The 12433-nt window shown below is 40.4% G+C and overlaps 1 protein-coding gene across 2 annotated transcripts in view; it reads left to right on the forward strand.

The window, feature by feature from the left end:
- Positions 1-3585: 3585 nt before the first annotated feature.
- The window catches only part of FCHSD2 (FCH and double SH3 domains 2), a 99901-nt gene continuing 91053 nt past the window's right edge, over positions 3586-12433 (forward strand). For both annotated transcript variants that reach the window (XM_037068684.1, XM_037068686.1), the window contains exons 1-3: positions 3586-3747; positions 7460-7514; positions 8444-8572. In XM_037068684.1, the coding sequence (XP_036924579.1) occupies positions 3617-3747; positions 7460-7514; positions 8444-8572 (315 nt within the window). In that variant the 5' untranslated portion in view covers positions 3586-3616. The remainder of the gene's footprint in view (positions 3748-7459; positions 7515-8443; positions 8573-12433) is intronic.

The raw sequence follows: 12433 nt of genomic DNA on the forward strand, positions 1-12433 counted from the left end.
ACCCTCTTCCCCTCTGGTAACCACCATACTGTTGTCTATGACTTTGTTGATCTGTTGCTTTCTTTTATATCCCACATATGAGTGAAATCATATGATTCTTATCCTTTTCTGACTGACTTATATTACTTAGCATGATACTCTCAAGATCCATCCATGTTGTCTCAAATGGCAACTTTTCATCCTTTCTTATGGCTGAGGAGCATTCCATTGTATATATGAGCTGCATCTGGTTTATTCAGTCATTCACCGCAGGGCACTTAGGTTGTTTCCATGTCTTGGCTCCTGTGAGTAATGCGCTGCAGTGAACATAGAGATACATATATCTTTACAAATAAGTGTTTTCAAGTTTTTCAGGTAGATTCTCAGCAGAGGGATTGCTGCATATGGAAACTCTAACTAATGGCCTTTTATAGATGAAAATGAACTAAGTTATCCCTGTAAGATGTTTGCTTACCCACAACTAAGGAGTCATGTCTTGTTCTTCAAAGGGTCTGGATGTCAGGTGTAAGGGGTGAGCAGCTGTGTGTGTGTACATACATGTATACGTATGTGCTCACTGTGCTCACATACAGGCACCTGTGGTGTTCACTTTGCGTGGATATACCGAGACCCTATCCGTATATGGTTTCCAGTCCCCTGGAAAACCATTGACCCACTATGTTCAGTTTCCTCTCAAAATGTTCAACTTAGCCAACTCCTTCATTGCGTGTGCAGCATCAGCACAGGACTCCTGGGCTTCCCCTCATTGATTAGTTTTCTGAGGCCAAGCTTATTTCAGATGAATATTATGGATAAAATGCCTTATACTTGAGGCCTCTTTTAAGTAATTGATACCATTTTCCCATTAAACACAGTTGTATCTTTCAGACCACGCTTCAGTTTGGGTTCTTAATACCTACCTGTAGCCTTGGAGCACTGTCTCAGCTCTTCACACCTGTGAACGTGGGGTTATTGGGATGTTTATCAGTCCTCTGTGGGGCTGTCAGGTTGTCATGGTATTACTTATTAGACAAGAGGTTTGTATATGATAAGGACTAATAAAATTAAGGAGAAAGACAGATTTTTCTGCAAGATAAAAGCTTACTATTTAAGTATATTTTTTATAATGAAATATTATGCAGCCATAAAAAGAAATGAAGACTTTACACCCAATATAACATAAATGAACCTTGAAAACATTTTGCTAAATGAAAGAAGTGAGCCACATAAGGCCACATACTCTGTGATTCCATTTATACGAAACATCCAAGCCCTGGCTGGTGTAGCTCAGTGGATTGAGCGCAGGCTTGCGAACCAGAGGATCGCGGTTCAATTCCCAGTCAGGGCACATGCCTGGGTTGCAGGCTGGTTCCCTGCAGGCCAACTCCCAGCAGGGGATGCAGAAAAGGCNATTATGCAGCCATAAAAAGAAATGAAGACTTTACACCCAATATAACATAAATGAACCTTGAAAACATTTTGCTAAATGAAAGAAGTGAGCCACATAAGGCCACATACTCTGTGATTCCATTTATACGAAACATCCAGAGAAGGAAGTTCATAGAGATGGAAGTTGGTCAGTGGTTGCCAGGGCCTTGGGGTAGGGGAAATGGGGAGGAATGGGGAGTGGTGGCTGATGGGTACAGACTTTCTTTCTGGGGCGATGGAAATGTCCTGGAATTAGTGGTAGTGGTTTTACATCCTTGTCAGTGCACTAAAAACCATTGAACTCTACCCTTTAAAAAGGTAGATTTTGTGTTAAGGGAATTATATGTCCATTTTTTAAGCTTATTATTTTGAGATAAACTATCTGTGTATATGAGACCTTAAAAACTTGGCCTTCAGAACTGGAGTACATGCTATAGTGGTTACGTGGTAAATGATATCACTACTTCCTCACTGTGCAACTTTGGGCAGATTATTTAACCTCTCTAAACCCGTATCCTTGTTTTAAAATGGGACTAATATATGAATACTTTTATCACAGAGTCATTTGGAGAACTGACTGAATAATCCCTATGAAGTGCTCAGCACAGTGCATAGTGCCTTGCATTGGCTGCAGGGAACCTTCTTAAAAACGGTGCTAAGCATTCAGACTCTCATGATTATCATAGGCTGCGTGTGGCAGGAGGTTTATTGAGAAGGACATTAGGACAGGGACCACGGTTCCTTAACCAGCATTTGGCTCCCAGCATTCTACCCAGCATAGTAGGATTAGTTCTTTCACCAGTGCAAACCTCAGTCTACACAGCCAACCAGAGTTACTCTGTTGGGTCCCCAGGTGACACATCTGGCCTGGGACAATGAGACTCCCGTGTGCAGGGGTAGCCACAGGCCCTGAAGGAGACTAGATAGCGTCTTTATTACAGCTCTACACGCAGAGCTTCCGAGGTTCCTGCAAGGGGGCATGTCCAGATACAGGAATCACCATGCTCAAGCCCAAAGCCAAGACTTCACCATGAATATTTATAGTTCATGTATAGTTTCTCCAAACTGATGCAGTTTACCCTGAAGGGTCCACAAGCAATGTTGCCAAATAACGCAGCTGATGTTGTGTCTTCATCGGGTTTCTGTTGAAGCACAGACCTAAAGCTCTAATTTCCAGGCAGAGGGGAAAGAGGTGTTATTTTTAACCCTTTATTCACAGCCTGACCCCAAAGTGCCCAGTAAATGTGCCCACAGAGAGCCTTCCAGATCTCTCACTTCTTTGTAAAGTAGCTCCGTTCTTGACATCTAACCATTTCTGGGAACCTCTGCCCTGTGTGTCACATGGCTAAGTTCAAGTTTATTCAAGTTTATCCTTGCTCTTCTCCACACTGTGCAGCCTGACACAGTGGTCCCTTGCCAGCATCTCTTCTGCCTGCTGAGCTTTTGTCCGTCTACACCAACCCCTGACTGCTGTTCCAGCCTCACGAGTTTTCTGATGGGGGCTACCCCGAACTGGCCTCAGTCTGGCGAAAATTTTCAGTGGCTTGTTTTAATCTAGGGAAAATTATTCCCCATTGTATATTCAGAAGGGACCCATAATAGTGTTGCTTTGGCCCCAGTGTATTATAAGTTTATTGATTTAACATTTCTTGGAGTTGTGATTGTGTCTGTTCTGTCTGGAATGTATACATGTCTCCAAAGAGCTGGGGAGATTTGTGAGTAATGATCATTACGGTGGTGCCCAGGTTTCTTGCTTTTGTCCTTCACCTTGGGCTTAGGTCAGACTTCTCAGATTTCACTCCTTTTCCAGGGGTGAATTCTTCAGTACCCTTTGCACTACCAGATACCCAGACATATAGAGAAATATGATTAAGATCATGAAGAAACACAGAATTGCTTTATACTTTTGCTTTATTGCCATGGTGGCTCCAACAGTAAGAGCATTTGTGTTGTTGCTCTCCTTATGCCATTCCTTAGTCTCAGCCATCAGCGCTCAGAGATTACGTCTGCCAACAGAGTCATTAGCTAGCTGTGCCCCTTTATCATATGTTACTTGAAACTGGAGTAACAGCTGTTCACTGGATTTTACTTTTCAATTTGAAGGAGACTGGAGTGCTGACTTCTCCTGGGTTTCCATCCTTAGGGCAACCCATTTCTGTAAGCCTGAAAGCGGAAATCATAATAATTGCACTTTGTGTTTTTACAGTGTATGGACCAGTTGACAAAGATCCAAACTGAATTACAAGAGACAGTGAAAGATTTAGCTAAAGGCAAAAAGAAGTACTTTGAGACTGAACAGATGGCTCAAGCAGTACGGGAGAAAGCTGACATCGAGGCAAAGTATGTGTTTCAGCATTTCCGAAGAAGTGATTATGCAAATAAATGTTATTTTTACCAATGCTTTGTTTTCCATTAATACCTAGCATAGACTCATTCTTAGGTTACGGTGGTTTCATCTTACCTATAAGTGTTACGGACTTTAAATCAAAATTTTCCTTTACATTAGCTGATTTTACTTAAAATAATATAGCAAAATGAGAAGATTTGACCAGTCAGTTTTTACATCAAATTGAATTCTCAAAAGAAGACAAGTGAACATGGTACTGAAAGCTTAGCAAATGTCTAGTTGAAGTTGCCATGGTGTGTGGTGTTCAGGGCTTAGGAGCCTCCTTTTTCTCGTGCTAGACGCTAAGGTGACTGTAGCTGGGAGTTCCCCGTCCTCAGCCGTCCCGTGGAGGGTCATGGGTGCACCACGTGGACAGGACCGCTGACTGCACTGTAGGCGCCCTGCCTGGGTGCAGTTTTTCTCCAACGGGAAATTCTAACAGATGTACTTTTTTTTTATGTCTGCTTTACCAACTGTGTGAATTTTACTTCCATATTTGTGATTTACAAATTCTCTATTTTGAGAATAATTAGGAAAAGAAGGAAGTGGCAGTTGGTAATAGAAGGAGCTCATAAAGCAAGCAGTAGAGATTTCTCAGTGACAGCTTGAGAAAAAATAAGCCTGTTATAGAACGGGGCTCTGAAGAGGTCTGTGTGGGGAGCTCAGGCTCCCTTCGGTGAGCTCACCCATGTAAAATCTAGGAGTCGGAACTGAGTCATGAAATCCGAAAGGCTATGAACACTTGTACGGACTAGCAAGGCCTGGGGAGTGTCCTTCTAATATTTTTTATCTGTTTGCAAGAAATTAAGCAATCTTGTAAGTAACTTGTGAGAATTTGAGTTCTCCTGAGGAGTGTATTTGGTACCAAGGGGTGGTAGTTGCATATTCATGAAGTACTTAGTGTTACTAGGAAATACATTCTGTATGTTCTATTTCCCTTAGTTTATTGTCTTTATTATTTTATTTTTGTGAGCATACAGACATTTCCTGTACAGTGAATGAACCCATTTTCCCAATAAGATCCATTGTTTTTATTGAGTTTTTTAGAGGGAGAGGAAGTAGGGGGGAGAGAGAGAGACATTGACTTGTTGTTCCACTTATTACACATTCGTTGGTTGATTTTTGTATAAACCCTGACCAGTGATCAGAACCACAACCTTGGCACATCAGGACAACACTCTAACCAGACAAACTACCCAGCCAGGTCCCAGTGAGACCCAAAATATTTAGATCAGGTGATCTCCATTAGGAATATCCTGTTATGGTAGGTTTTAGGAACTTGTTTGTTAAAACTCTCAGGGATTGTAGAACAGAGAGTTGACAGATTTGTAGAAGATACAGAAATGCCCACGTTAGCCAGGGCCACCAGCGTGGAAATGAGGAGATTGCAGGCTGTTCCTGAGAGGGTTGGGTTTGACAGGGTCAGGTTATCACAGGTGCTGGTCACGGGAGCTGCCTTCTAATATGGCCCAGATTCAAAGGGGGTACAGCAAATTAGACCCTTTAGTTCAGTGTGTGGCTTTTCTGAAAATTAATTCAACTACAGAATAAGAAGTGCCTTTTCATCTTCACTTGCTCACTAATTGTTTATTGAATAATTACTTTATATTGGGTGCTGTGAGTACGGAGATGAGTAAGGTGAGTTTTGTGCCCTGAAGAGATTTAAAACCTAGAATTAAAGACAGATGTATTTAAGAGTGGCGTTATGATTTGTTAAACTTAAAAAAGGACCCGAAGTCACTTTCCTAGTGGCTACTGTATTTACAGTAGTTGTAGACAGTACAAATCATGGAAGACAGATTAATTTTGCCTAATGTAAAAGGAAACCTTGATAGAAGGAGTGATGTTTAGATGCAGTCTTGGAGAATGAATATGATTTCTCTAAGTAGAGATGAGAAGGTTGGGAAGGGGACGTGAGAGCTGGACCGCATGTAGTTTGATAGATGATCTGACAGGCGGTGAGATGTGCGTGTTAGGAGGGATGTGCACCTCGCAGGAAGAGGGATGCAGTTTGAAGGCCAAGGTTAGTTCTGTTTGGGGTATGAAGGTTCTAAAAAACCTGTAGAACATTAGTGTGAATATGTTTGGTAGGGATTCATGTCACTAGGTCACTTGCAGTTGAGAATCTGGGTGGAAAGTTCTCACTTTGGAAGTTAAATGCCTTTCAGATGATAGTTAGAAAGATGAAATCACATATAAAATGAGATGAAAAGTTGAGTTTGGAACCTTAAGTAATATCAACATTTGGGAGGCAGATGAGAAATAATTTATTATTCGTATATATCTCATTTGTTCTAGATAGTAATCTTTGAGGACAGGAACCATATTGTTCTGTTGATTACTAGTAGCTATTGTAGTACCACACGAGAATTATATGAGGATTCCCAAATGAAGTAGGAACCAGAAACTTAAAGCCTTACATTGGAAAGTCCAGGTGCAACTCAGACTATTGAGATAATGGCAACAAAAAGAGGAGAATTGAGAAAAACCCCAAACCACCTATTTTAACCCTGCACCTGCCCTCTCAAATTTTAAAGTCTGTGGCCTTTGCTTTTCCAAATCAAAATGAATATAAGTCTAATTAAAAACAAAAAACCCATGAAGTAGCTATATGGCAAGGTAGAAAATAGCAGGAATATCTTGGACCCAATTTTTTTGACAGTGGGGAAGTACTTTGGCCCCATCCCTGTGCGTCCCTGCATGTTTCTCCCGTTAGAAGACGGGAGGCTGCGTTTGCCGCCTCCTCACTTGGTTCTGCAAAGACTGGCTTGCTCCGTGGCTGCAGCTTCCCCTCACGTTGCGGCACAGCTGCTGGCACAAGCACTGAAGTCTCCCATGGCAATCGATCGCCATGACACTGCGGTCAAGACAAACATCGCAGCTTCAAAAGTCACTGGTCGTGGGAGTGGTGATTGTTCCTTCACATTTGTCTGTTGACTTTCTTTGTGGTTGTTTGGATAAAGCCAGCATGTTTATTACTGACTTTTAGATCATGGCTCCTCTCCCATACAGAAAGGGATTGAGAGAAATAATGATAAAAGAATGATAAAAGAAGATAAAATAGAACAAAATCATATAGGGCGGAGAGTCCAGGGGCTTTCGCATTGTATTCCAAATACTTTGTGAAGAGTAGAGAGCGCACACAGGCACCCAAATAAGAACTTTTAATGGGAAAAATAATGGAATGAAGGACTTTCTAGAGCCTGTCAGTATCACATAGTGGGCTTCCTGGCAGCGGCGGCGGAGCCTGTCACACGCTGCTGGAACTTTGTTTCCACGGTCGGTGGTCCCTGGGCTCTGAACTTCCTTGCAGGAACTAAAGCGTGTGTAATTGTATGATATGGGAGTAACCTGTAGTTTAATGACTCTTGACTATTATGAAACACCAATGAATTGGATTTGTCTAATTGATTTTTGTCATGCAGAGTATTTTTATTTTATTCATATCAGTATTTCCTGTTTCACCATAATATTAAATTTTTCCTGTAGTAAAAGGAACGAAAATAATCATTGATCTTGGTTTTCCATTTTTTTTTAGTTCTCTTTCAGAAGTGTGTTGTGAAAATGGGTAACTTTTAAAAAGTTTAGTGATTATAATATTTAAATATTTTATTATGATATAATTTGATGATTTTATTTACCATCCTTTTTTGGTTTTTTTTACAGATCTAAACTTAGTCTTTTTCAATCAAGAATCAGTTTACAGAAGGCAAGTGTGAAGGTGAGACTTTGAAAACTGTGTTTCACAATTGAGAAATCTTATCTTGAAAAACACAAAACAATTGGGTCTTTTGATTGTGGAGGTCAGTTATTTTGAGCTACTCCAAAGAAGCATTTTAAAGGTAGTAACTTAGAGAAGGACTTTCCTTCCCGGTTCATTTGCAGGGGGTCGGTTCACCCCAGAGTCAACACTTCGAACAGTACCTACTTCTCCAGATTGCTTTACAGTTTGTACCTTATCTGCTCAGGTGGCTTTATGTCCTTAACTCAGTGTAAGAGACTTAGCCCAGGGGATTTAGAACTCCATTTCATTGAGATTTACACCCTGAGCAGAAATTTTGGACCAGATACGAGCGGTTTTCTCCTGTAGGACCCTCAAGCAGTGAAGTGCTGATAAGGAAACTTAGTGACCTGGCTCTGGCCGCCAGGCACTCAAGTAGCATGCAGTCCTTTTGGCACATTATTAGTAGTGAATTTTTAAAAACTATTTTCTAACTCCAACAGATATACCTATGTCTTTGAAGATAGGCTAAGGTACTTAATTTGGGGACTTTTATTTTCTCATCTGGATGAAATGAGCAAAATACTCTGAAGTTCTTTTTTTTTATTTTTAATTTTTTTATTTAATTATTATTCAAGTACAGTTTTCTGTCTTTCATTCCTATGCCAACCCACCCCCCGGAAGTTCTTGATAAAGCTTTGGAAGTTATGTTAAGTAACAAATATTTGAAAATACTCTTACTAGGTTTAGTAGTTCTAGTCACTGTTTAATTCCTCAATAGTGTTGAATAGTTGTTATATGCATATAAATGTTTCTCCATGTGGTTACTCTTTTATAGAGGAGCCATTAATTGCCAACTGAGCAAGGTATTCTCATATGTTTTGCAGTGTGATATTAGTTTGCACTGATTTTTCCTTTTATTGTTTTAGTTAAAAGCTCGGCGAACTGAGTGTAATTCCAAAGCTACCCACGCGAGGAATGACTACCTTCTCACGTTAGCAGCAGCGAATGCACACCAGGAGCGCTACTACCAAACAGACTTAGTCAACGTGATGAAGGTAAAACAGCCTTGGTACCTGTGGTAACTTTGTCTCATGAAAGGCAAGAGCAGTTGCTAAACGGTGTTCAGTACACAGGGATTAAGTTGGAAGAATAGCGTCAGGGCTACTTTTCATTTTCTTGGAATATACTTGATACTGTTTGGGCCACCTGTGTGTCAGGTAATTCTGAATCAGTTTTTAGTGTAAGAAAGTGTGTAAAGCCACGTCACAGTAAAGGACTGTATTATTCTCCAGCAGCAGCAGATATTCACTGAATGAGAGTTGTTAATATATAAGATTATTTTTAAAAGCTTAGGTTTTTAAAATTCTGTAATTTTAATTGATAGGTAAACTTGCATGTTAATACTTTATGATTTGGGGGTGCCTAAGGAAAATCAAGAAAAAAATGTCTCCTGGTTATGTGACATTGTCGCTGCCCTGGGTGTCCCTCTGCGGTGCAGACCGACGGGGTTACAGTTTCTTGCACGCCCAGACTCCACCTCGGTCTCTTCCTGTTTACACACTGTATGGATGTTTGGCTTCCACCAACGTTAAGGAAAAGGGGTGAAAAAGAAGAAAACCTCTTAACCTGCTCCCAGGTTTCCCCTTGTTACTGGTAGACAAGTTGTACTTTGAATTAAATCTCATTCCCTTTTGTCTTCTCAAGAACCCAAACATTTGATTATTCTTTCTCCTATACTTTCAACCCTCCCTCTCAAAGGCATTGCCCTTAATGACTACCAGATAGGTTGCTTTCATTGGATTGTCTGCCTTATAATCCGAGGTGTTGAGAATGGGGATGCAGCAGGAGGGGGCGCCCCTTTGTCTAGAGAGGCTCTGGGGCAGTTCTCTGGTTGAGAGTAGAGGCAGGACATTTCCTGGGACTTCAGGGGGAAATGGGAGCCGTAAAGAGAGTCAAATTGGTCTAAGTATCCTATTGCATTTTTTATTTCCTTTTTGTTCACTGACCGAAATCCCCTTTCCCTAGCTTCTGTCCTGTTCTGACTTCTGCTAGTTAGAATACAGGTGGTGAGAGAGGCAAGGGATTGTTTTGACATCTCACAGGAGAACTTCATGTGCATTTTTCCATAAAGTGTGGGAACTAAAGGTTTAGGCATTTTAATATTTCATTGGTTGCTTTAGTATCTCATATAGCGCGTCAGACTTACAGGGGCCACCTGGAGACCTGGCCTCCTGTTGTAACCTGGTGTCAGACAACTTGTTTATTAAAGATTTTTAGTAAAGCTTTTACTTAAGATTATATTCCCTGTATCCTTTTATTGTTAAATCAAAGCTGTTAACTATATATTTTTCTTCTTTGGATGCTTTAAAATGAATGTTATATTAGTTTAAGCAGCAGCAAAATCAAAATCTTTATGGTTTTTTTTCTTTGATTGGGTCTGTAGCCAAAAAAGATATCTTACTTAAAACCCTCTGTATGGCCTTTGATAAACCAGGAAAGGTATGGTGTTATTTTAGGGATCTGCCCTCAACCCCAAACTCAGAAGTTAGTGGCTTGGTTGCTCTCAGACCAAGCATTTGTTTTTGATCAGCATTTGAATAGGTTATGCTTCAGGTTACTCATTTCATGAACTATTATAGGGTACTGAAATGATAAAAAGAGAAGCAGGAGTTCTTTCTGTTCCTTAAAAATGAGAAAGTGTACCTTAATTTTCATGTTGTGCATGTTAATTCATTTTCTTTCTCATGCTAATTCTGTCATCTGCAGTATTGGAAAACTCCCATTAATCATCCTGTTAGCTACTTAGTAAGTTTCTATCATTGACTTGACTGTGGAGTAGCCGGCCCTTTAGTACCTTTCTTGGAAATGTCTGTTTTTTGAACTGTTGTTAAGGTTACAATGCCTTAACTAGGACCTTTTCAGAAAATTCTGTGAATAGCTTGGAACCCTGAGATTCGATTCATTGATTTAATCAAACATGCTTAATAGTTACTTCGAGTATGGCAGCTACTGGACTGGACATGGAGAAGAAGCAAAGATGAGTCAGGCTCTCTCCTCATCCTGTAAGAATTCAGTCTGGAAGGGGAGAGAAGTGATTGCATATTAGATACTCAAATAAATCACTTTCTGCTAGAGGACCGTCATTAGTAATAATAGCTGTCTTTTTTAATAATGCTTAATATCTCACCGGATCACCCTGATCACTTCAGGCATCTCACCCGTTCTCATTCTCCTGGTCAGAGCTCACAGTTCGTTATTTACATGACACGCAAGCCCAGCTGTCTGCAGCCAGTGTGCTGCAAGAGTATTTAAAACATGCAGTACCTGAGTGTTTGTTCAGGGGCACTGACCTCTTTTTCCTTAGATTGTTAAATAAAAAAATTACAACAGCCAGCACAATCACAGCCATCTAGTGCAAATGAGTCAAAATTATATCTATTTTTGTCATATCAGCAATAATATATATATTGGCATGCTGCAAAATTTAGTGATCAGTTTGTGTGTGTCAGGTAATGAGAAAGGTTCAAAATCGCTGCTGTAGCCCGTAAATGAAATGAATCCCCAACTCTGGGTGAACTCAGATAACCCCCTTTTCTGTACCTGCCCCTAAACAGCTGAGTTCTGCCGAAGAACATCTCGCAACAGCAGATTCGTAATCATGAATCCATGTGGAACCCATCTCAAATGGACCCTTACCACTGCTCACATTTCCTACTGTATTTTTCTGGTTAACTTCCTCTTCTATTTTTAACAATTTTTCAACTTTTTTCCTTCTTCTCAAACCTTAAGCGTACCCTTTTACTTTCACACTTAGCAAGTGGTCTTTCTTCCTAATTTACAGAGAAAATAAAGGCCTTTAAAAGGGAATTCCATCATTGTCCCATTACCTGCCTGCGTCTGTGTTCAAGACTTCAAGGGGTCTCCGTAGCTGTTACTCCTCCTTTCCAAAGATGATCTTTTTTCACCTTTGCTTTGGCTAATACCTCAGCCCCTCCTGCCTTCTCAGAATCAAAACAACTGATCATTCTGTTTTCTCACCTTTCTCGGACATTCCGTTCTTAGGTTGCCAGTCGATGGGAACTTAGCGATGGCCTTACGTCTGGTTTTTGTGTCTCGCGTCTCTGATCTGGATTCATTGCCCTCTGCCTCTTGTGTAGTGCAGTCATTCTGGGACCTTCCTTTGCCCCGTCCTATGTTGGACCTCGTTTCCTGTGTCATATGTGTCCTTTTCTCCTGGTTCACTCTGTTCTTGGGAGTGTCTCCTCTGGTACCTCCTTGAGAGTGAACATGGGAAGTAAGACCTGTGAGATACTGTGTTTATAAAAATGTCATTACTCTGTGCTGATATTTGGGTATGGAATTAAAGGTTGAAGCCATTTTTTATTCAGATATTGAAGTCAGTACTCTTTATTTTCTTGTTTCTTCCTCTGTTAAGTAGGTGTTGAGAATCCAAAGCCATTCTCATTCTTGATTCTTTGTATCTGATCTAGTTTTTTTTTTCTTTTTAGAAGCATATATAATATTCTCAGTATGCCTTTGGTTCTTGGATTCATTCTTCCTTTTTATTTTCTCTGTCTGAAACTCCTGTTATTAAGATGTCAGATATCCTGGCCTAATTCTGTGAATTCCTTTTTTCTCTTTATTTTTCTCCTTTGTTATGCATTACTGTCTGGAAGACTTCAACTTTGTAGTGCAACTTTTATTAAGGGTTTACTTTTTTCAACGTGGTTTTAATATCCATTGTTCCTTTTTAGTCCCTGGATATTCCTTTTTATAGTAGATTTTTGTGCTTTATCTCCTTTTTTTTCATTCTGAAGGTATCAGAGTAGGATTTATTTTAAAGCTTTCTTTCCCCTGCATAGTCTTTGAGGCAGTTTTTGACAACTTCGGGGTTCACTCTGGGGTGGCCTGCTAGG

The sequence above is a fragment of the Sturnira hondurensis genome, unplaced genomic scaffold (genome assembly GCF_014824575.4).
Source record: "Sturnira hondurensis isolate 20B ecotype Veracruz unplaced genomic scaffold, ASM1482457v3 Scaffold0017746, whole genome shotgun sequence".
Classification (NCBI taxonomy): Eukaryota; Metazoa; Chordata; class Mammalia; order Chiroptera; family Phyllostomidae; genus Sturnira; species Sturnira hondurensis.